General features: G+C 41.5%; 1 protein-coding gene across 1 annotated transcript in view; it reads right to left on the bottom strand.

The window, feature by feature from the left end:
• The window catches only part of fbxl2 (F-box and leucine-rich repeat protein 2), a 225,953-nt gene that overhangs the window by 153,298 nt on the left and 46,809 nt on the right, over window positions 1–25,846 (bottom strand). The window contains exons 3-4 of the mRNA XM_078540126.1: window positions 24,157–24,211; window positions 8,976–9,050 (exon numbers count right to left, since the gene is read on the bottom strand). Of these exons, the coding sequence (XP_078396252.1) occupies window positions 8,976–9,050; window positions 24,157–24,211 (130 nt within the window). The remainder of the gene's footprint in view (window positions 1–8,975; window positions 9,051–24,156; window positions 24,212–25,846) is intronic.

Below are 25,846 nucleotides of genomic sequence, written 5' to 3' on the forward strand. Positions count from 1 at the left end.
TCCCAGCCCTCTCTTGAACAAGCTGCCCCACCTCACCACAGTAATCTGAATTGACCTTGATTGAATGGTAGCAATCTCACCTCTGAACCAGAAGGCTCCATCTCCACACCAGAGATTTGAGCATGACTCCACTTCAATGCAGTAACAAGTAATTGTACCAGCTTTCAGATGCCATATTAAACTGAGGCCCTGTTTCCTCTCGCAAGTGGGTGTGAAGATTCCATGGCCAATAGGCTCAGCAACGTTTGTCCCTCAACGAGCATCACAAAAAAAATTACCTGGTCAGTTACCTAATTGCTTTGCAACATTCCTGTGCATAAATCGGCTGCCATGTTCTCTGACATTACAAAAGGCGCTATGCTTTAAATATATTTAATTGACTATCCTCTCGTCACAAAAGGGACTATAATAATTACAAGTTCTTTCTATATGAACCCAAATCTCTTTTCTTTAGCCTAGGGCTCTGTCCACAGCTGTTCAAACCAATGTTCACTCCCCAATCAAGTGAACCTGGCATTCTTTCTCTCAGCATCCCAACTCAACGTAATACAATCTAATTCCTTATTAACTTTGAAAGGACATATTTCAGTCCCAAACAAGAATCTTACTTATGTACTTGGCTTTAATTGTATGTGGAGAGAGCTAAGCTTGATTGGATAAATAGATAAAGGTCTGACAGTAAATAAACAGTGGGAAAACAATGCAACGTGTTCAACAAAAATACATCCCATTGAAAGATAAAAACTCAGCAAGAAACACCCATCCCTGGCTTACTGGGAAAGTTAAGGATAGTATTAGATTAAAAGAAGAGGCCAGTAATATTACAAAGAATAGTGGTAAACCTTAGGATTGGGAGTGTTTTAGAAACTAGCAAATGGCAAGCAAATGTTGATAAAAAGGGGAAAAAATTGAATGACAGCAAACTAGCCAGGAATATAAAAACAGATTGTAAGAGCTTTTACAAATATTTAAAAGGGGGAGCAGCTAAAGTAAACTATGGCCCCTTAGTTGCAGTGGCAACAGAAATTATCATGGGAATGAAGAAATAAAAGGCAGTCATTGAACAAATATTTGCCCGTCTTCATAGTAGAAGACATAAGTTGCATACCAGAAATAGAGGGTAATCTATGGGCTGTTAAGAGCAAGGATCTTAAGGTAATTAATACCTGCAGAGAAAAAGTATTGGAGAAACTTAAGGGACTGAAATCTGACAAATCCACAGGACCTGATGGCCGACATCCTAGGTGCTAAAAGATACCTGCAAAAAAATAGTGGATGTCGTAACGATTTTCCGAATTTTCTAGATTCTAGAACAGTCCAAGCAGATTGGAATTTAGGTAATCTAACTTCATTATTCAAGAAAGTAAGGGAAAAAAAACAGGAAACTACAGATCAGTTAGCTTGACATCAGTCAACAGGAAAATGCTGGAATTTATTGGTACAAAAGTCTCACTATGATTTTCAAAATACATTATGATCAAAGTTGATATCATTTTAATAAAAGGAAATTGTATTTGACATCTTTTTAGATTTTTTGTGGATATAGCTAGAGGGGTGGGTAATGGGGAACCAGAATGTGTAGTATACTTGAATTTCCAAAAGGCATTTGATAAGGTTAAAATGCAAGATAAGGGCATAGATAGAGGACTAGTTAACAGGCAGGGAGCAAAGAGTAGGGATAAACAGGGCATTTTCGCATTGTGATGTAAGTGGAGTGTTACAAGGATCAGTGCTGGGCCCACAGCTATTTAAAATCTATATTAATGACTTAGACAGAGAGACAAAGTAACGTACCTAAGTTTGCTGATGATACAAAGCTAGGTGGAAACATAAGCTGTGAGGAGGACAAAGATGCTGCAAAGATATATAGACAGGTTAAATGACTGGGCAGCAAGGTGGCAGGTTGAGTATAAAAGTGGGTAAGTGAGGTTATTCACTTTGGTAGCAAGAATGAAAAAAGCAGAATACTTTTTTCCAAAGATATGAAATTTGTAAATGTTGATGTTTAAAGGGACTTGGGTGCACTCGTACAAGGAACACAAAGTTAGCATGCAGGTACAGCAAGCAATTAAGGCGGCAAAAGGCATGTTGGCCTTGATTGAAAGAATAAGGAAGCCTTGCTACAATTGTAAAGGGCTCTGGTGAGGCCACACTTGGGAGCACTGTGTGCAATTTTGGTCTCCATATTTAAGAAAGAAGATACCTGCATTGAAGATGGTACAGTAAGGGTTCACTAGATTGGTCCCTGGGATGAGAGAGTTATCCTATGATGAGAGGCTCAGTAAAGTGGGCCTCTATTCTCTGGAATTTAGAAAAAGGTGATCTCATTGAAACACAAAGGTTATGAAGGGGCTTGACAGGGTAGACACAGGGGTTAAAACAGAAAACGCTGAAAATCTCAGCAGGTCTAGCAGCATCTGTGGAGAGAGAAACAGAGTTAACGTTTTGAGTCCGTATGACCCTTCTTCAGAGTATATTGGTGATTGGTTGACAAGTGAACTCTGATTGATAGAGGCGTTGCCATGGAGAATGTACTAGTGATGGTGACTGACAATTAACTGCCAAGCATCATTTGAAATTTAAACTAGGCAGCTTGACTCTGATTGGTCAAGGCATTGCCCTGAGAAATGGGTCAGCGAATGGCTGTCACTTATTTTGTTTAGTTGAAACAGGCAGCGTGTGTAAATGTTCTATCTACCTGCAAAGAACAGGGCCCTGTGTATTAATATGTGTAGCTTCCAGTACATGCAAATGCATCGCACTGCGAGCCCGACTAACAATCTTAAATTGGTCGTCAGCATAATTCTTAGCGCACAGAGGATCATTTAGCAAACCTCATCCAATCGCAGAATCACATCTAATGTTGGGCACTGTTTTGAGTTTTGCAAGCACAGGCTGGTTGGGTACGATCTGTACCTTGCTCATTTTCCCCTTATATTGGTACTCTTATGGTGTCCTGATGAATGCAAGACTAAAAGCTTTGACGTCTTTTCTCAGCAATACTCGAGTTCTGTACTACCAGACAAGACTATTTCCTGCCTATCTTTGTATCATCAGCAAATTTGCCTACAATATGTCTGCCCCTCTATCCAAGTCATTAATAAATAATAGTAAAAAGTTGAGGCCCCAGCACTGATTCTGCAGCACTCTACTAGTTACATTTTGCCAACCTGAAAATAACTCATATATCCCAATTCTCTGCTTCCTGTTTGTTAGCCAATGCTAACTCACCCTGAAAACCATGAGCCCTTATCTTGTTTAGTAACCTTTTATGTAGCACCTTATCAAATGCCTTTTGGAAATTCAAATACACTACATTTACTGTTTCCCCTTTATATACCCTGCTTGCTCCATGCTCAAAGAACTCTCAAACACTGTCAAGCACTGTCTTTCTTTCACAAAACCATGTTGACTGTTTGACAATGTTATGATTTTCTAAATGTCCTGGCATTAAGTTTCTAAATGTCCTCTTTAATAATGGATTCTAGCATTTCCACAATGACAAGTGTTAGATGATCTGGCCTATAGTTTCCTGCTTTCCATCTGCCTCTTCTTGAATAGTGGTATTTCATGTGTGATTGCCCAATCCGTTGTGGCCTTTCCAGAATCTAAGGAATTCTGGAAGATTACAAACAATGCATCCACTATCTCTGTGACCACTTATTTTAAAACCCAAGGATTCAGGTCATTAGGTCCAGGGAACTGGTCAGCCTTTAGTCCTATGGGTTTTTCTAATATTTTTTCTTAGTGATCGTGATCGTTTTAATTTCCCCCATCCCTTTAGCCTCTTGATTTTCTGCTATCCTGGGGATGCTGTCTTCTACTGTGAAGACAGATTCAAGATACTTGTGAAAAGTCTCTGCCATTTCCTCGTTTCCCATTATTAACTCCCCAGTCTCATCCTCTAAGGAACCAAAGTTTACTTTAGTTACTCTTCCTTTTAATATACTTATAGAAGGTTTTAGTCTGTTTTTATATTTCTTGCTAGTTTTCTCTCATTATCCAATTTCTCCTATTATTCTTTTAGTCATCCTTTGTTGGTTGCTGAACGGTTCCTAATCTTCTCGGCTACCACTAATCTTCACAGCATTGGATATCTTTTCTTTCAATCTGCTACCATCCTTAACTTCCTTAGTTAGCCATGGATGGTGCACCCTCCTCAAACATCTTTCCTTCTCAGTGGAATAGATCTTTACTGAGTTATGATATATTTCCTTAAATGTCTACCACTGCTTCTCTACTGTTTTACTTTTTAACCTATTTAGCCAGCTCTGTCTTTATACCCTTGTAATTGCCTTAGTTTAAGACAGAATTTTCAAGCCCAAATTTCTCACCCTCAAATGGAGTATGAAATCCTATCATGTTATGATCACTCTTAGCTAGAGGATCCTTTACTATGAGGTCATTGATTAATCCTGTCTCATTACACATTACCACATCTAAAATAGCCTGTTCCCTGGCTGGTTCCAGAACGTACTGTCCCAAACACAAACTGAGCTTATCCTCCAAGCTATTTTTGCCATTTAATTTTCCCAATATACATGAAGATTAAAATCTCCCATGATTATTGCAGTACCTCCCTTGTATGCCCCCATCATTTCTTGATTTATACTCATTCCTACAGTTTAGTTACTGTCTAAGGGCCCATAAACCACTCCCCATCAGTGACTTCTTTCCTTAGCTATTTCTCATCTGCACCCAAACTGATTCTGTATTTTGATCCTCTGAGCCAAGAACATTTCTCACAACTGTATTGGTCTCATTCTTTATTAACAGAGCTAACACGCCCACCTTTTCTCCTTCCTTTCTGCTCTTCCAAAATGTCAAATAGCCTTGAACATTCAGGTCCCAGCCATGGTCACTTTGTAACCACATCTTCGTAATAGCTATCATTTATTTCTACTAATGCTATCAATTTATCCATCTTATTAAATTGCTGCGTGAAAAAAGCCTTTAATTCTGGCTTTTTAATCATTTTTCCCTACTCTGACCGTATGCACTGGTGTACTCTTGCATTTGTTTGCCCCTTCCTGTCACACTCTGGTCATTACCCGGATCACTACCCTGTCCTATTTGCCTTGTCCTTTCTCTTTAACTTTCCAAAGCTCCCCTCACATAAATTCTCACCCCCACAATTTAGTTTAAAGCCCTCTCTACAGCCCTGGTTATACATTTCACCAGGACACTGGCCCCAATGCGGTTCAGGTGAAAGCCATCCCAACCAACAGTACAGCTCCCCTTTTCCCCAGAAATGGTGCCAGTGCTCTATGAATCGAAACCCATTTCACCTGCACCAAACTTTGTTTCAACTCTCTAATCTTATTTACCCTATGACAATTTGTTTGTGGTTCAGGTAGTAATCCTTTGTGCTTTTGCTTTTTAAATTTAGTCCCTAGCTGTTCATACTCCCTTAGCAGAACCTCTGTTTGTCCAACCTATGTCATTGGTACCCATGTGGACCACGAAAACTGGATCCTTTCTCTCCCCCACCCCCTGCCACTCCCAACTTCTTCTCCAGTCCTGAGGAGATGTCCTTAACCCTACCACTGGGCAGACAAGGCAGCCTTCATAATTCACTCTCTTGGCTGTGGAGCGCCCCCTAACTATACTGTCCCCTACTACAGCTACATTCATTTTTACTCCCCCGACTTGAACAGCTCCCTGCACCACGGTACCACGGTCAGTTTGCTCATCCTTCCTGTAGTCCCTGCTCTCATCCACACAAGTTACAAGAACCTCAAACCTGTTAGACAATTGCAAGGGCTGATGCTCCTCCATTACTACCTTCTGGATCCTCACTCGTAGTCACCCACTCCTGTCCCTGACTATGGACCAAGTCTGAAGTGCCTAGCCTAAGGGCTGTGACTGCCACCCGGAACAAAGCTTCCAGGTAACTTACCCCTTCCCTGATGCTTCACAGTGTCCAAAGCTCACATTCCAGCTCATGAACCTGGAGCCAAAGCTCCTCGAGCTGCAGATGTGGTTGCACTGGATCACACTAGTGCCCACCAGCTTCCTCGTGCTACAGCTGCAACACAACACCCGCCCTGCCATCTTTATGATGTTTAAATTAACTAATTCAGTTTCAAGTTTAGAAATATAACTCAACTGTTGTCTGCAGTTTAACTAGTTATGCAATACTTATCTCGCTCGTTCCGATTTAAACTACTGCCTGCATTTAGAGGGGTAAAATCTTAAAAACTCACCATTCATCTACTTGCTCACCTATTTAAAACCTTGAACACTCAAATTCTGGAGACTGAAAAGATGATATAAAAAGCAGCATCTCCTTCCCGCTCTACGTCAATCAAGGAATATGGGGAGTGTCCAGGAAACTAGACTGATGCAGAAGATCAACTATGACCTTATTGAATGACAAAGCAGGCTCAAGGAGCTGTATTGCCGTCTCCTGCTCCTACATCTTATGTTATTTTTTAATGTGGCACTTATTTCAACTCCTCTATGCAAGCTGGCTCACGTTAACTCTAATAAAAGCAAAATACTGCCAATGCTGGAAACCTGAAATAGAAACAAAACATGCTGGAAATGCTCAGCAGGTCTGGCAGCATTTGTGGAGAGAGAAACAGAGCTAACTTTGAATCGAATATGATTCTTGTTCATTCAAGTGCCATATTCAACTCAAACTGTTATCTGTTTCTTTCTCCACAGATGATGCCAGATGGCTGAGTATTTCCTGCACTTGTTTTTTTTCCCCACATTAACTCATCCATCCTCTCCCTGTTCACATTGACTCTTGGCTCCCTATGCCTAGTCCACACTGGAAGGCCTCTAAGCTTCCCAGTTCCTTTAATGCTGTCAATCCCCTTATTTTATTACTGCAACTCATCTTTCTCCCCTTGAATGCTGCTCCAAGATTCCCCATCCCAACTCCATTAAGTCTAAAGCAATATACCTACTTTCAACTCCCTTTACGCTTCCACAGCAATTTATAAGTCCTGTGGAGACTATTTAGCCTATTATATCAGTAACAACTTTGTTAGACAGTCCAAAACTAATCCCTGCTCTCCTTAAAGCACTGCAATTTGCTCTGCTCCAAATATATATCAACTTTTCCCTTGAAAGATGCCTCAAATGCTCAATTGTAAAGTACTGCATGGTCCAACAATCTTTTGTTTAATTTCTCCAAACCTCCCTTTTTAATCTATTTTAAACCAATGTGTGTACTTGCATGTTCGAGCTTGAAGGCTTTATTATCCTTAATATAATGGACTGCCCAAAACCACACACTGCACTTCTTTACTCTTCTATTCTGTTCCTATTTATAAAACCCAAAATACCATTTTTCTTTATAGCTTCATCTACCTGCATGCTCAATTTCAGGGAATTATGTATTTGAGACTTTGAGCTTCTATTGATCCACCCCCTTCAGCATCCTTCTATTGAGCTCCCAAGGTATATTAGCTCACACTTTTGGAAGTTAAATTGCATGTGCCACCTGTCTGCCTATTCTAACTTGATTATTCTCTTTTTAAAAAAATAAATCCTCTTTACAGTTTACCAAATCTATGCCTGAGAGCACCAAGTTTCATATCATGGTCCCCATGCACAAGTCCAAATCAACTACAGGCACATATACACATCAAGAACAAAAACAGACACAGTACACAAATCTGCTTCTCCAAGCTAAATAACAACCATTAACCATAATGCTCTGCTTCCTGTCCATCAACCGCCTTTATATCCACACTGCTGTAAATCTTTTATGGCTGACAATTTTTTTAAATATACCCCTTCAAGATGAGACTCCATCAGCACAGAATTGTTCATGATTATATCACAGCAGGTTAATTGTTTCAGCGAAATCTATGCTTACATGAGCCATACAACTAAACCCCCGCAAGTTAAGTCTGTGGCTGTACTGCCAAGGCTGAATGGGCTCAAGATGAATACTTAATAAATTTGAGCATTGACTGAAATAGCCCAAACCCTTCTCTACAATGTGCAAGCTAATATATGACATGGTTCTTGGCATTACTTCTGTTACTTCTGAAAGAGATATTTGCCTGCAGATCATTTTAACTTGGGCCTGCAGTTTCCTTTCTGAAAAAGTGGAATGCAGGATTGTTATGTGAGGGACACTGTTACTGGAAAGATCAAACCAACCATAAGGTCACAACAGGCCCTCAGGACGAGTTAAAGGTAGACTTCACACTTCTTTAAGTCATGCAGCACTGTGAGACAACAAAAGCAAGAATTGTGGCTGTTGATCACTGATAATCAGTGAAGATTTTAAAATTTGGTGCCAGTATGAATAGAAGATAATTTAATCAAAGGACATCCAGCAAAGCAGTAAGCATGTGCAGGTTGGTAACCGAAAACATGAAAAAACAAACTGACTGAAGTTACTGTTAACTAGAAAATAGAATGACTCCAAAATTAAGGAATACTTTATAAGGCTACAGAGCTCCCAGTAAAAGGAAATCCTAAAAATATAAAGATGTAGATTGTAAATTCATTGAACAAACTGCGAGAACATTTCATGTATGCATGTTAATTAATAAAATTACTGACAATTACAAGAGGAAACAAAAACCAAACAATGTGGCTCAGAGCAAAGCCCTTAATGTGTAATTCGGATGGGTCAACTGTCTATCCAAGATGGCTTCAGCAGGGACAGTGCTTTTTTTCCTCCCGCTCCGCTGCCATCTGATGGAAATGCAAAAAATTCATTTGAATGTGGAAATTGGACTCAAAAGGAGTCTATAGATTTAGGTCCAAAACAGAGTTCTGGATTAGTGTATGGTTGCTAGAATGAAGAAAGGCCACAAACACGTAGGCCATGATAAATTTGGGTCAGAAGAGCCCTAAAACGTGAAGCCAGTGCTCAGGTGAGTTTACTAAAATTTATTTAAGTAACAAGTTATGCATTTCATCATTTGTATTACCAATCCTATAACTTTGAATGAAGCTTATTGTAGCATGAATAATGCAATGATAAATATTTTGCTCCTTACCTCTATGTCTGTCTGGAAATTAAACAAGTCAATCCTCTGCCAGTTGCTGCCATCCAATGCCAGGATATTCCATGCCTGTAAAATAGTTGATAACAGCAATTAAAGCATCCTTGCCAGTGTTGCATCAACGTCAAAATAAGTAGATCTCATGGGTGCTCCAACACCTGATTTCTGATGTTCAAGCACCTTGCAAAATATGTTTAAGATGCAAACAACTGCTCTTCCCTCTCTGAAGCTCAATTTTTTCATTTTTGCTTATTCTCTCACAGTAGGCTTGAAGTATTTCCTTAAAATGCAAATACTTGGATCTTTGCTTTCTCCTACCTCAAAATTTCATCCTTAAATATTTTCAAGTACAGTACAATGATAGTGGAATGCCTTGTTGTGTCAGGATATGCAAAGTTCTTGAAACTTGTTGGTGTAGAACTGCTTAAGGAGGTATTTCCTATGGCTATGTTTCCAATTACTGCTACGATCTGTGTATCACTGAGCAACAGGCTAGATGGCTCTGGCTGCAATGACCAAGGTCAGCATCAAGGCATCCGAAATATTTTAAGATGGAAAAAAATCCCACATATTATTAGCTATTTTGAGAGATTTAAGCTCTGTTCTTACATTTTTGACCTTTACCTGCTTCTTCCATGTCGGTTACTTCTAAATGTTATGTACAACAAAGACTACAACTTTTATGGAGAAATTTTGTACGTTAGAAAGATGAATGCATAAGAGCTGAACTCTCCAGTTTTTATTTACTCAGTTGAGGTGATGTAGCTTATAGTAGTGCACTCTGGATATGGTAGCTCCACAACATCAGGGTGAAATAACCAAGCTACAACATCTTTCTTATTCAAGCACAAAAAATTTGTTCACAACAGCTCCAAGTTCCAGCAGCTAAGCCCAAGTGAAATTTTCAACTGAAGTCCCAAGCACCAGAAGGCAACCTATGCAGCAGAAATTCCTTGCTAGCATTTCTAATATCATCCTACATTGCTTTTTCTGATTTAGTGGCTGTTTTTGGGAATTACACAATGTGCACGTGTTTGTAATGTTATTTCCAGCTATAATGAAGCAATACAGAGGTTCTAAGAAATTGAGAATTTGGTTGTCTTTGTGGTATGTGTTTCATGATGATGCCTAGTCATAAGATTATAGACTGTGGCTGAATACAATCCTGCTGCTGCTGCTGATGGTGCACAGCGCCTCATGGTTGCCCATTTGGAGTTGCTAGATCTATTTAAGATCTATCCCATTTAGCCAGTGGTAGCGCCACACAACACGATGGAGTGTATCCTCAATATGAAGACAGGACTTTGACTCCACAAGGACCGTGTGGTGGTCAATGCTAGCAATACGGTCATGGACAGATGCATCTGCAGCAGATAGGCTGGTGAGGACAAAGTCAAGAATTTTTTTCTCCCTTGTTGGTTCTCTCATGATTTGCCCCAGACCCAATCTAGCAGCTATGTCCTTCAGGACTTGACCAGCTCAGCCGGTAGAGGTATTACCAAGCCACTCCTAGGTGATGGTCATTGAAGTCCCCCAACCAGAGTATGTTCTGTGCTGTTGGCACTCTCGATGTTTCTTCCAATTGGTGTTCAACATGGAATAGTACTCATTCATCAGCTGAGGGGGACAGCGGGCAGTAGGCGGGAATCAGCAGGAGGTTTCCTTACCCATGTTTGACTTGATGCCATAAGGCTTCATGGAGTCTGGGCTCCATGTTAAGGATTCCCACAGCAACTCCCTCCCCACTGTATACCACTGTGCTGCCATCTCTGGTATGTCTATCCTGCCAATGGGACAGGACACACCTAGGGATGGTGATGGTGTCTGGGACATTGCCTCTAAACTATGATTTGATGAGCATGTCTATGTCAGGCTGTTGATGGGACAACCCTTGCAATTTTGGCACAAGCCCCCAGATGTTAGTAAGGAGGGCCCGAGATGTTGCTTGACCTGTTTAGTATTTCTACATTTTTGGTTTTTATTTCATATTTCCAGCATGCAGATTATTTTGCTGTTCTTCTTTGCTCAATGGACATGATGCTTTAAAAATGATGTAGGCCTCATTGTCAAAGTGCAAAGAATGCAGAACTAGATGAAAGACTTTCAATAGACATTCCCTCCCTAACTGAAGTTAGATTTAGTAATAAAAGCACAATGTGGAATAAGAAAGAGACCATTTTGTTTGCCTTTTGTTCCTTCCAATTCTTGACACCCAGTCAGTGCCACAAGAATTCTTCACATTTCTTAAGTGAAATAATCACTCAGCAAAATTATCAAGGCAAAACTACAAAATTTCTTTGACCAAAATAATCACATTATAACTGCAAGATCCCCAGGGAATTATAAAAACATCATTCCTGTTTCCCTATATTCGACATATTCTAATTATTTTCCTTTCCCCCCCCCCCCCGCCCCACCTACAAATTACTTCACTATATTGTTTTGACATGAAAGTGACAACACATGTGGTAGTGCTCTTGTACTTGGAGATAAACAGGCACAAGGCAGGGATATCTGAGAAAAGGTACAAAGGAGGACACGAACCAATGAGTCAGTGAATAAATTATTTAAAGTCTTAATGCAGTAATGAGGTTACCTAGAAATGATCATTGGCTGGATTGGATGTGTTCTTTTTATGGACAGCACATACCTGGACAATTTTCCATCTTGTTGGGAAATTGCCAGTGTTGTAGCTGTACTAGAGAAGCTTGTCTCAGGGTGCCGCTAGTTCTGGATCACATGCCTATAATACTCTAACCAGATGCTGTCAGGGCCCCTGGCCTTTGCTGTATCTAGTTCCTTCATTGGAGTGAATCGAAATGGCTGAAGACTGACATCTTTGATGCTGGGAACCTTAGGAGGTGGTTGTGGGACATCTACTCAGCTGTTCTGGCTGAAGATTGTCGCAAATGCTTCAACCTGGCTTTATGTGCTGGGCTCCCCTATCACTGAGGTTGGGGATATTTGTGGTGTCTCCTTCTCCAGTTAATTGTTTAATTGTTCATTACTATTCATGACGGCGGGACTACAGAGCCTAGGTCTGATCCGTTGATTGTGGGATCTTTTAGCTCTGTCTCATGCTGCTTCTGCTGTTTGGCATGATTGTAGTGTCCACCTATTTGACCAAGCTTTTGGTCATCTGCCCTAATTTGTTTGTATGTAGCTTGGTGTATGATAACACTCCTGTGAATGGCATGTTTTGCTCTGTTGAGGGCATTCTTGTATAAATTCAAGTTGTATTTCATGTGATGAAGAACCCCCATACATCTCTGCAATCCTTGGTTAGGTTATGATTAATCTCCTGAGACAAAACTGCATAGCACTTCTTGTTGGAATATTGTAATCCAAAATAAATCAATTCCTCTCTCTTTAATGAAGGAGTAACGGCCACCGCTGACTTAAAACAAAATTGTATTCAAGTCTGATTTATCCTAATTTACCTAATCAGAATTTTCTTCATTGCCCTCAGGATGTCTCATGTGACTTTTAGGAGGATTTGTAAGGAATAAGGAGAGCCTGCATAAAATATTGCATGTACTTTTTGCAAATTTTCTCCGCCTTCTTCCCTGAAACTACTTTCCTTTTTGGTGAGGCCTGTTCCAAGTTTATCATTACCACTCTGGTATACCTGCCAAGTGAATTCTTTGTACACGAGGCCAACTGCAAATTTTTGGCAGGCTATATTACTGGAAGGTATGACGCCTGAGCTAGATTGGATGTTCTGATGTCCACAAGTTAATTGTTTACCACTATTCATGATGGCGGGACTACAGAGCCTAGGTCTGATCCGTTGATTGTGGGATTTTTTTTTTTGAGAGCAATGATTGTCTTGCAACTTGTGGTAACCTTGTTTGCTTATTCTGCCACCATCTTAGTTGAGTCAAGGCCAATTTTATTTCCCCCAGCTGCTACTTTGGCTGAGATCAGCTATTTAATCCCATCTTGAGAATTGAGCTCGGGACATAGTGGTATAATTGATTTGAGGCTACTTTATGGATTGTGGTCCCAGTTACGACCACAGCTGATATTTGCTGAACAAGCCAGCTCCCAAAGGGAAACCTGTCTTATTGATCATAACCTTTTGTTTGGCACTTTGAAAATGAGGAAAAGCTACTGATAACTGAAGCATAGAACTCCAGTAACACCTTTAAGATTTTAAAACATTAAAAGATTTACTAATGAGAAAAAAAAACCTAAGCAAACATCAGATTAAAGTTACCCAATTGAAACAATCTTGCAGAACATTCCCCCAAAAAAACCCCACTTGGTCAGAACACACAGGTGAACTACTTGGCAACAGCTCCCTTTGGATTTTTAACTATCCAGTAAAAATCCAGTAATATTACCCCAAAGCAAAACGTTTAGTAAAAGCGTGCCACACAACTTCACGGAAATGCAAGAAAGTTCAGAAAACAAACCGCTTTCTGAAACAAGGACTTTTCTGGTTTGACTGGATGGCGGTTTCAAATTTTACACTTTCTTTCAGCGCAGAGTTGGTATCAGGGCATCTCCCCAACACAACCACAACTCAGCTCAGCATCTTTCCTTAAAATATCCTTTTTGCCTTTCATTTCAGATTCCATTGTCCTCAGCACCTCTTTGAACTCAACTTCTCCAAAGTATAACAAAAGTTCCATGTTTTCCTATTGCCTCCACTTTTGGGTAAAATAAAATTCAATAGCCTTCCCTTGTTTACTTATGAAACCTTTGCAAGTTGTAAAAGTCCTTCAAACTCCCCTATGAAATTTAACAGTTGAAAAGCCAAGTCCTAATGCAATTTTAAAAAACCCAATCTATTTACTCGTAAATCCAACTTCACCATAGCCTCTTATTACAAATGCATGCATCTAGCACCTTTACCCTTCTATCTCAACTCTCAAAGAGAAGCTGTCTCTATTAACCTTCCCCCAGTTTAATTAATCATGCACTTACACACACACAACCACACATCCTTCTTTACAGAATACCACCATATTCCCAAAACAACCATCTTCACAGTCCCTAATAGAGAAACCATGAATGCCTGACTAATGACTATATTCAATGATTCCAAATATGTCTTGAATAACTGTGGTGATACTCCTGATCTAACACAATTTAACATGGTGGTGTAAATAGCATGGAGGCTAGCTCGAGTTAGAACAGTTTCGACAGTTTACTTCACCAAGTTATTTGAGCGAGGGAATTCAGTGTAATGAGGGAAGAGATGATCTAGTCGTTTACAAGATGAGCAACGATCCCAGAGAAGGAGAGACAGACAATACGACCTCAGAATTGAAGTCTTGAGGCAATAATTAGTTAATCAGGTAGGTGATTTCTTGGTGAGTTTTATATTTTTCTTTCTCTGAACTGGGGCAATAGTTTAATCTAGGACTGGGGTGATAAGTGCTGTATTAAATCTATAGCTCATCTAGTTAAACCACTTAATATAGCTACAAATAATCATCGAGTGATATTTCAAAATCAAGAACCCAAAAGATAGTAGAGATGGCAGGGCAGGTAATGTGTTGAAGCTGAAAGATGTGGGAGCTGGTTGACAGAGTGTGATCCACAGCAGCCACATCTGCAGTAAGTGTCTGCAGCTTGAGGAACATTGGCTCAGAATTGACGAGCTGGAGTCTGAGCTTCATATATACTGCGATGCCTCAGAGGGAGAAAGCTACCTGGATGCTTTATTCCAGACGCAGTCATGCCCCTTAGGTTAAGTGCTTCAGATTTGGTCTGTGGTCACAGACAGGATGATGTGATTACAAGTGAGGCAGGTACAGAGATTCAGGAGGTAGCAGTGGAGGAGCCTCAGCCCTTGTATTTGTCCAACAGGTTCAAGGTTCTTGCAGCCTGCATGGACAAGAGCAGGGGCTACAGGGAAGATGAGCAGCCTAACCATAGGACCAAGGTACAAGAGACTATTTAAGTGTGTGGGGGGGGGGGGGGGGGGGTGTGTGTGTGTGTGTGCAAAAAGTAATGTACTAGTAGAGGACAGCACAGTTATGGGGTTAGATACTGTTCTCTGCAGCCAAGAGCTAGTCCCAAAGGCTGTGTTGCCTGCCTAGTGGCAGAGTTAACGATATGTTCTTGGGAAGAGAAAGGAGGCGATGGCGTAGTGGTATTGTTGCTGGACTAGTAATCCAGAGACCCAGGGTAATGCTCTGGGGACCCGGGTTCGAATCCCAGCACGACAGATGGTGGAATTTCAATTAAATAAAAATCTGGAATTAAAAGTCCAATGATGGCCATGAGCACTGTCAATTGTTGTAAAAACCCATCTGGTTCACTAATGCCCTTTAGGGAAAGAAATCTGTCGTCCTTACCTGGTCTGACCTACATCTGACTCCAGACCCACAGCAATGTGTGGTTGACTCTTAAATGCCCTCTGAGCACTCAGTTGTAACTAACCATTACAAAGACACAAAAAAGGAATGAAACCGAATGGACCACCCAGCATCGACCGGAAGCAACAACAGCAATCTCAGCCCTGTCTACCCTGCGAAGTCCTCCTTACTTACATCTGGAGGCTAGTGCCAAAATTGGGAAAGCTGTCTCACAGACTAGTCAAGCACCATCCTGACAGTCATCCTCATGGAATCAGACACCACCATCCCTGGGTATGTCCTGTCCCACCGGCAGGACAGACCGAGCAGAGGTGGCTGCACAGTGGTATACAGTCTGGAGGTTGTTGGGAGTCCTCAACATCAGCTCCAGACCCCATGAAGTCTCATTGCATCAGGTCAAACATGGGCAAGGAAACCTCCTGCTGATTACCACATACCACCCACCTTCAGCTGATGCATCAATGCTCCTCCATGTTGAACATCACTTGGAGGAAACACTAAGAGTGGCAAGGGTGCAGAATGTACTCTAGGTGGGGGACTTCAATGTCCATCACCAAGTGTGGCTGGGTAGCACCACTAGCACCAAGCTGGCCAAGTCCTAAATGACATAGCTGCTAGACTGGGTCTGTGGCAGGTGGTGAGGGGATCAACAAGTGGGAAAAGCATACTTGGCCTCATCCTCACCAACCTGCCTGCCGCAGATGCATCTGTCCATGACAGTATTGGTAGGAGTGACTACTGCACAGTTAGTCATTGTGGAGACAAAGTCCTGCCTTCACATTGAGGATGTGATCCAGTGTGTTGTGTGTCACCACCACTGTGCTAAATGGCATAGATTTCAAGCAGATCTAGCAACCCAAGACTGGGCATCCGTGAGGAGCTGTAGGCCTGGATGGCCATCAGCAGCAGCAGAATTGTACTTGAACACAATCCGTAACCTCTTGGACCAGCATATCCCCTGCTCTACCATTACCATCAAGGCAGGGGATCAACCCTGGTTCAATGAAGAGTGCAGGAGGGCATGCCAGAAGCAGCAGCAGGCATATCTAAAAATGAGGTATCAACCTGGTGAAGCTATAAAACAGGACTACTTGCGTGCCAAACAGCATAAGCAGCAAGTGAGAGACAGAGCCAAGCGATCCCGCAACCAATGAATCAGATCTAAGCTCTGCAGTCCTACCACATCCAGAAGTGAATGGTGGTGGACAATTAAACAACTCACTGGAGGAGGTGGCTCCACAAATATCCCCATCCTCAATGATGGAAGAGCCCAACACAGCAATGCAAAAGATAAGGCTGAAGCTGCAACAATCCTCAGCCAGAAGTGCCGAGTGAATGATCCACCTCGGCCTCCTCCGGAGGCCCCCAGCATCACACATGCCAGTATTCAGCCAATTCTATTCACTCCACGTGATATCAAGAAATGGCGGAAGGTACTGAATACTGCAAAGGCTGTGAGCCCTGACAACATTCCAGCAAAGTATTGAAGACGTGTGCTCCAGAACTTGCCATGCCCCTAGCCAAGCTGTTCTAACACAGCTACAACATTGGCACCTACCTGGGCAATTTTCCACGTAGCCGGGTATGTCCTGTACAAAAAAAGGACAAATTCAACCCGACCAATTACCGCCCCATCAGTCTACTCTCAATCTTCAGTAAAATAATGGAAGGGGTCTTCAACAGTGCTATCAAGTGGCACTTGCTTGCCAATAACCTGCTCACTGATGCCCAGTTTGGGTTCCGCCAGGGCCACTCAGCTCCTGACCTCATTACAGCCTTGGTTCAAACGTGGACAAAAGAGCTGAACTCCCAGGGTGAGGTGAGAATGACTGCCCTTGACATTAAGGCAGCATTTGACCGAGTGTGGTGTCAAGGAGCCCTAGCAGAACTGGAGTCAATGGGAATCAGGGGAAAACGCTCCACTGGTTGGAGTCATACCCTAGCACAAAGGAAGATGGTTGACGTTGTTGGTGGTCAGTCATCTCAGCTCCAGGGCATCACTGCAGGAGTTCCTCAGGGTAGTGTCCTATGCCCAACCATCTTCAGCTACTTCATCAATGACCTTCTTTCCATCATGAAAGGTCATAAGTAGGGATGATCGCTGATGACTGCACAATGTTCAGCACCATTTGCGACTCCTCAGATACTGAAGCAGTCCATGTCCAAATGCAGCAACCTGGACAAAATCCAGGCTTGGGCTGACAAGTGGCAAGTAACATTAGCGCCACACAAGTGTCAGGCAAAGACCATCTCCAACAAGAGAGAATTGAACCATCGCCCCTTGATGTTCAATTGGGTTACCTTTGGCCAGAAACTGAACTGGATTAGCCATATCAATACTGTGGCTACAAGAGCAGGTAAGAGGCTAGGAATCCTGTGACGAGTAACTCACCTCCTGACTCCCCAAAGCCTGTCCACCATCTAGAAGGCACAAGTCAGGAATGTGATGGAATATTCCCCACTTGCCTGGATCAGTCCAGCTCCTACAACACTGAAGAAGCTGGACACCGTCCAGAACAGACCAGTCCGCTTCATTGGCACCACATCCACAAACATTCACTTCCTCCACCACTGACGCACAGTAGCAGCAGTGTGTACCATTTACAAGATGCACTGCAGGAATTCACCAAGGCTCCTTAGACAGCACCTTCCAAACCCACGACCACTACCACCTAGAAGGACAAGGGCAGCAGATAAATGGGAACATCAGCACCTGGAAGTTACCCTCCAAGTCACTCACCATCCTGACTTGGAAATATATCGCTGTTCCTTCACTGTCGCTGGGTCAAAATCCTGGAACTCCCTTGCTAACAGCACTGTGGGTGTACCTACACCACGGACTGCAGCGGTGCAAGAAGGCAGCTCACCACCACCTTCTCAAGGGCAACTAGGGATGGGCAATAAATGCTGGCCCAGCCAACGAAGCCCAAATCCCGCAAATTAATAAATTTAAAAGAAGAATAAAATAAACAACATTTATAAAAGTGCCTCTAATTTTGGAAATCACACGGTGAGTGAATACCAAGGTCTTTGAATTACAAGGGTGGCCAAAATTATATCCAGTCTTATGATGCTTGTCCACCAAGGTAGGTCCCAGGAGTTGGAGCTATTTCCTTTAGAGAAATGCAGATTAAGCGGAGATACAGTTGACAGTTTTATATTAATCAACGGGAATGGATTCTGTCCAATTGACTAAGTATTTGAGATAGATCATGATGGAAGAACTAGGGAGTAATGATTATTAACTGCACAAGAGTGGTTAGATGCTGGGAAATTCCTTTTCACAAGAAGTCATTGCCCACTGAAACAGATTCCAGAAACATACATGAATGGGATTATCTGCCAAACAATAAAAACTGAACAGGTTTCTGAGAAAGAAGGACATTTCAGGTGGCTCCGTAGCTCAGTGGTTAGAGCTTGTAAACCAGGGGTCGTGAGTTCAATCCTCGCTGGAGCCTATGATTAAACATCAGTTGAGAATACCAAGTTGCGTGGAAAGATGAGAGGCCGCAGAACAATATATAAGAAAAAAACCCAAAATACTGCAGGGAAGCATTGGGGGGGTGGGGGGGGGGTGGAGACAGTGGTGTAGTGGTGTTTTGTCGCTGTTCTAGTAATCCAGTGACCTAGGCTAATACCTTGGGAACATAGGTTCAAATCCCACCCCAGCAGTTGGTGGAATTAAAATTAAGGTGTCAGCTGTGGCTCAGTGTGTAGCACTCTGGCCTCAGAGTCAGAGGGTTGAGGGTTCAAGGCTTGCTTGAGAGACTTCAGCACAAATTTCTTCTATCTTAGGGACAGAATTAATCTACACTTAGAGAGACAGGGATTAATCAAGGACTGTCAGCATGGTTTTGTTAAGGGGAGGTCACGTCTGACCAATTTGATTGAATTTTTCAAAGAGGTGACCAGGTGTGTAGATGAAGGCAATGCATTTGACATAGTCTACTTGGACTTCAGCAAGGCTTTTTATAAGGTCCCGCATGGGAGGCTGATAACAAAGGTAAGAGCCCATGGGATCCAAGGCAATTTGGCAAATTGGATCGAGAATTGGCTGAGTAGCAGGAAGCAGAGAGTGATGGTCGAGGGGTGTTTTTGTGACTGGATGCCTGTATCCAGTGGGGTTCCGCAGGGATCAGTGTTGGGTCCCTTGTTGTTTGTGGTATATATAAGCGATTTAGACTTAAATGTAGGACGGTTGATCAGTAAGTTCGCAGATGACACGAAAATTGTTTGGGTGGTAAATAGTGAGGAGGATAGCCTTAGGTTACAGGAGGATATAGATGGGCTGATCAGTGGCAAGTGGAATTTAATCCGGATAAGTGTGAGGTGATGCACTTGGGCAGGACAAACAAGGCACGGAAATACACGATGAATGGTAGGACCCTGGGAAATACCAAGGATCAGAGGGACCTTGGTGTACATGTCCACCGCATTAAGGTAGCGGGACAGGTAGATAAAATGGTTAAGAAGGTATATGGGATACTTGCCTTTATTAGCCGAGGCATAGAATATAACAGCAGGGAGGTTAGGCTAGAGTTGTATAAAACGCTGGTTGGGCCACAGCTAGAGTATTGTGTGCAGTTCTGGAATCCACATTATAGGAAGGATGTGATTGCACTAGAGAAGAGTGCAGAGGATATTTACTAGGATGTTGCCTGGGCTGGAGAGTTTTTGGAGGAGAGATTGGATAGACTGGGATTATTTTCCCTGGAGCAGAGGAGATTGAGTGGAGACATGATTGAGGTGTATAAAATTATGAGGGGCATAGATAGGGTAGACAGGAAGGAACTTTTCCCCTTGGTGGAGGGATCAATAACCAGGGGGCATAGATTTAAGGTAAGGGGCAGGAAGTTTAGAGGGGATGTGAGGAAGAATTTTTTCACCCAGACAGTGGTGGGAATCTAGAACTCACTGCCTGAAAAGGTAGTAGAGGCAGAAACCCTCATAACATTTAAGTAGTATTTGGATGTGTACTTGCGATGCCATGGCATACAAGGCTATGGGCCTAGTGCTGGAAAATGGGATTAGAATAGTTAGGTACTTGTTTGACTGGTGCAGCCTTGATGGGCCGAAGGGCCTTTTTCTGTGCTGTAGACCTCTATGACTCTAAAAGACTGGTTGGGGTGCTAATCGGAAATAGGAAGACTCCCATTTGCAACACCATCAAGCCAGGGGCCAAACCTGAGTCATTGAGGAGCGTAGGAGAGCATGCCAGGAGCAGCGTCAGTAATAACCAAAAATGAAGTGCCAACCTGGTGAAGCTACAATACAGGGCTTTGTGCATGTCAGAAAGCAGAAGCAGCACTTGATAGAGCTAACATAGCAAAGCTCTACAGTCCTGCCATATCCAGTCATAAATGGTAGACAATTGAACAGCTAACCAGAGGAGGTATAACAAAATCACCCCTATCTTCTGTGATGGGCAAACCCAGTAGCTCAGTGCAAAAGACAAGACTGAAGCATTTGCAACCATCCTTGGCCAGAAGTGCTGAGTGGATGATCCATCTTGGTTTCCTCCTGAGGTCTCCAGAATCAAAGATGCCAGTCTTTAGCCAATTCGATTCATTCCACATGACATCAACAACGGTTGATAGCACAGGAAAAGCAAGGCTACGGCCCCTGACAACATCCTGGCTGTAGTACTCAAGACCTGCACTCCAGGACTAGCTGCACCTGTCTTCCAGGTTTGTATTTTCAATTTTTACTATTTTCTTCATTCCAGTCACAGCTATTTCTTTCCTCAAAGATTCTAAGGTATATGCATTCTGCTTTGAGCACCCTGCAGACAATTAATTTCTTGAGTTTCCTTGCAACAAAATTTCTTGATCCCTACATATATCATGATACAATGTAGATTCCCATGTCAAAATACCCGAATCCACTTTTATCTAGATGTTTTTTGTGAATAGCACAAAGAAGAATTAATTTAACATCCAGATTTACTAATTCTCTAACATTCCACCCCTGCATATACATAACTAAAAACATCTATTTGGATCCCTTTTTCCAAAGTCTAAAATTTGTAAGTAGATTACATATTCTATTGCATGTTTTACAGTACAGTACAGGTGGCGGTAATTCACTGCATTGTGTCTACACTGGTCGTCAAGTAGCCATCTAGCCTAATCCCACTTTACAATTCTTAGTCCATAGCCTTGTAGGCTATGGCACTACAAATGCATATCCAAGCACTTTTTAAATGTTAAGGGCAAAATACTGCAGATGCTGGAAATCTGAAAACAAAAACAGCATCTGTGAAGAGAAAGATGTGTCTTTCTCTCCACTTTTTAAAAACGTTGATGGTTTCAGCCTCTCCCACCTTTTTCAGGCAGTGAGTTACAGTGATGCTACCACCCTCTGGGTGAAAAAAATCATTCCTCCCAAGTCCCCTCTAAACCTCCTACCTCTTACCCTAAATCTATGCCCCTTGGTTATGGACCCCTCAACCAAGAAGAATAGGGCCTTTCTATTCACTATCTAGACCCCTCAATTTTATACAATTCAATTAGGTCTCCCTCAGCCTCCTCCATTTCAAAGAAAAAAGAAACTAGCCTACCAAATCTTCCTTCTTGGCTACATTTCTCCAGTCCAGCAACATCCTTGTAAATCTCTGTATCCTCTCTAGTGCAATCACATCTTTTCTATAGTGAGTCCAATGACCAGAACTACATGCAGTAATCCAGCTGTGGCCTAACTAGTGTTTTATACAGCTTCAGCATAATCTCCCTACTCCTAATATTCTACGTCTCGGCTACTAAAGGCAAGTACCCCATATGCCTTCTTGACCACCTTATCTACCTGTCAGCCACCTTCAGGGATCTGTGAACATGCGCTGCAAGGTCCCTCTGTTTCTCTACACCTCTCAGCATACAATTTATTGTGCATTCCCTTGTCTTGTTACCCTTCCCCAAATGAATTACCTCACAATTCTTTGGATTGAACTCCAGTTATCACTATCTCGCCCACGTGACTGGTCCATTAATGCCTTTCTGTAATCTACAGCTTTCTTCTTCATCGTCAACCACACAGCCAGTTTTGTATAATCTGCAAGTTTCTTAATCATAGCTCATAAATTCAAGCCCAGATCATTAATATATACCACAAAGCACAAAGAATCTAGTACTGAGCCCTGGAGAACCCACTGAAAAGAACCTTCAGACACAAAAACACACACTGGCTATTACCCTTTGCTTCCTGCCTCTGAGCCAATTTTGGATCCAACTTGCAACTTTGTTTTGGATCCCATGGGCTTTTACTTTCATGACCAGTCTGTCATGTGGAATCTTATCAAAAGCCATGCATAAATCCACACAGACTACCCTCACTGAGCCTCCTTGTTACCTCCTCAAAAAATTTAATCATGTTAGTCGGCCCTTGCTACCACAGGAAGTGGTTGAAGTGAATTGTACTGATGCTTTTAGGGGAGCCTAGATAAGCATGAGGGAAAAGAGAATGGAGGGTTATGCTGCAATAGTTAGATAATGAAGGATGGAAGGAGGGTCAAGTGGAGCATAAATGCTGGCATGGACTTGTTGGACTGAATGGCCTCTTTCGGAGTTGTATATTCTACATAAAATTTATATATTCTGCACCAAACGTTTATTTTGCAAAAATAGATTTACTTTTGGAGCCTCTGAATCATCTGCCTTAAACAGAAAATCTTATGCTCCTTACCCAAGTGTAGTCCAGAGGCAGGCAGAATGGGTTAGTTCGCATTTTCCACTGAAGTACAAGACTTAAAGCACATTGTAAACGCAATTTTTAAATACTTTTGCAGTATAATTTGAATGTTATAAAGACAATTTAAAGTTCCTTTTCAAAGTCATGTCAATAATCTACTTGCACAGAAAATCAAATTGTTCCCTTTAGTAAAACTAGTAAATGCTTGTAATCAAGATATTAAGACACAAATTGTTCAGCTACTTCATTTCAACTACAGCCTTCAGTTAAATAACACTGTTCGCACAGGAGAAGAACGTTTCAAGTCTAATGACTGGTCAGAAAATATCAAGCATAGATTTAAAATACCAAGAGCATGCAGTTATATTTTATCATTTTATCTTATGGAAAAGTCCTCGAGTAATTCATAGTTTTTTGATTAAAAAGGCTAAAAATGAAATCTATTGTGTAATTACTGAACATGTAACTTCAAATTATCAAAGAGACAAGTAATTGTTTTTAACCCTGTAAGCAGCAGTGGATTATTAAAGAAATACAAAGCCCTTGAAGCAATCTTAATATTTTAACCAATAGGTACCTTCCAAATTCAGTTTAAAAATTCACACCCAAAAAATTCATCATGCTAAGAATAGGCTGCTGGAAAGTGTACTGTTAGGTCACCAGTGGTCTTATGACAATAACTGGTCCCCATTTGAGCAAAGCTACCAATATATCAAAGGCTTCTTGAGAAATGTTATACCTTAAATGTTAATCCAATTTTTCTCACTGTAGATGCTGACAGGCCTGCTGTCTATCTCCAGGATTATGTTTTTCCACCAAAAACATTGTTGAACAAGACAGGAAAAACACCTTCAAAATTAGGAATGCATTTTGGGACAAGCACACTGCTTATGCGTAGCTTCCTCTTTAACTACAGAAATGTCATACAAACTATGTGACTGTTCTCTCCCTTTCACCTGCACAATGTTAAAAAGTTATGGTAATCAAATGAATTAATTAACCAACAATTTGTGCCTCCATGAAGTGACTGTTTTAATCATTTCAACTACAAGATACTACCACAATGTTTGATGCGTGGTATTAAAATGGCAAAATCACCCAGCCATTTCTGAATATAAATTTTCCTTATAAAAACAGCAATTAAAAGTGCAATACTGTACCTTGGAAACCTGAGCACAGCGACACAGAGTGACAACATCCAAGAAGGAAAATATTCTATAAAAACGATAAAAACAATATATTACAAAGTTGCAGCTGACAGTCAGACCTGTATAAGGAACACTTAGCAAAGAAAGTAGGACCTGTTCAATGAATCTTATTAAAGATCTTATTAAAAAGACTGTTAAATTAAAACCACTATTAAGTTTCCAATATACAAGTTTCCATCAAGTTCTAGAAAGTTACTACACTTTTAGTACATAAAGCAGACCTTAATACTGACCTGGTTTCTCAATTTATGAACTGGTTTTCAGAAACACAACCTTCAACAAGGTAATTAAGAAAACTCTGTTTGTAAATTTTTCTGGGACTAAAATAGGAGCAAGAGCCAAAGTAATTGAATAACAACCATAAAATGAATAACTAATGGTGTAAAACCCTTCTCTGGTATGCGAGATAACTGGAATACACCTATTGTTCGGACTGGAGAAGAGAGGGAAAGCTCTCCTTGGATTGAGGCTATTGTAGCAGAATGCTAGAAGATTTCCCATCACCATGGGATGAAAGCAATTGCTAATTAGATGTGGAGAGCTCATGAAGAAAATCTGCAGCATCCTTTGAATATTTTTATTTGCTCATGGAACGTGAGCCTTGCTGGCATGGCCAACATTTATTACCCATCCCTAATTGCCCTCAAGGTGGTGGTGGTGAGCCGCCTTAAAACTCTACAGTCCTTATGGTGTGGATTTACCCACAGTGCTGTTGGGAAGGAGTTGACTTAAGTAAATGTGTGTATCTGTGCATACTGTTTTCTCTCTCCTTCCCCATGAAGGCTTTTGCGAGATACACAAGAACATGATTCATGGCATCAGTAGCATTTAAATTCTTATCCATCCATCCTATTTGCACACCAGCAACACAAGCTTATTCCACATACATTTATGGAGACAAGAATGGAGGCTGGTATGACTTTTAGAACAAATTGTGCTGAATTTGATGTAACTCAACTGTTTAAAATGCCACAGTCAGGAAGCACAAATTACCTTCCCTCATTTACACCATTTTGTGACTAATTAGAGAAGTAATGTTGGATGGAAAAAGGTGCAGTGCTCTCCATTTAAATACAGCACTCTCTCCAAATATAGAACAGTCCACTAGTTGCACAAAGGGATGTTTGCTACAAGTTGTGTTCCTTTAAAATCTTAATGCATATTTTGAGTTCCTCCCCTCAGCTTGCGTTAGATTTCAAACTGGAGCACTCACTCAGTTTTTCCTCAACTTGCACAGCAACAATTTTTCAAGCTTACACGTTTCTCTTTCCTGACTTGCTGATGTGAGTGGAAGGTTCAGGAGGCCCCTTTTACCTTCCTGCATTGCTACTCACTTTCCCTGACCTGCTTCATCCCAAGATGCAAACCATTTTTTGACCAAAAAGGCTGATGCCTTAGCTTAATGGCTCTTCTGAGGGCATTTCCGAAGTCACATCAACAATGGAACACTATTGCGTATCAACAAGGGCAAGATTCATCATCTCCATATCCAACTTCATATATAATTTGCACCCTTATAAAGAGTATATCATAACTAGTAATATGAGCACAAACCTTGAAATTCTCAATCAGGTGAGCATAAGTAGTATAAACACTCGAGATAGTGTTCTATGAACTATCCACAGCATCCATTGAGGATTTT

The sequence above is a fragment of the Cetorhinus maximus genome, chromosome 4 (assembly GCF_964194155.1).
Source record: "Cetorhinus maximus chromosome 4, sCetMax3.hap1.1, whole genome shotgun sequence".
NCBI classification, from domain to species: Eukaryota; Metazoa; Chordata; class Chondrichthyes; order Lamniformes; family Cetorhinidae; genus Cetorhinus; species Cetorhinus maximus.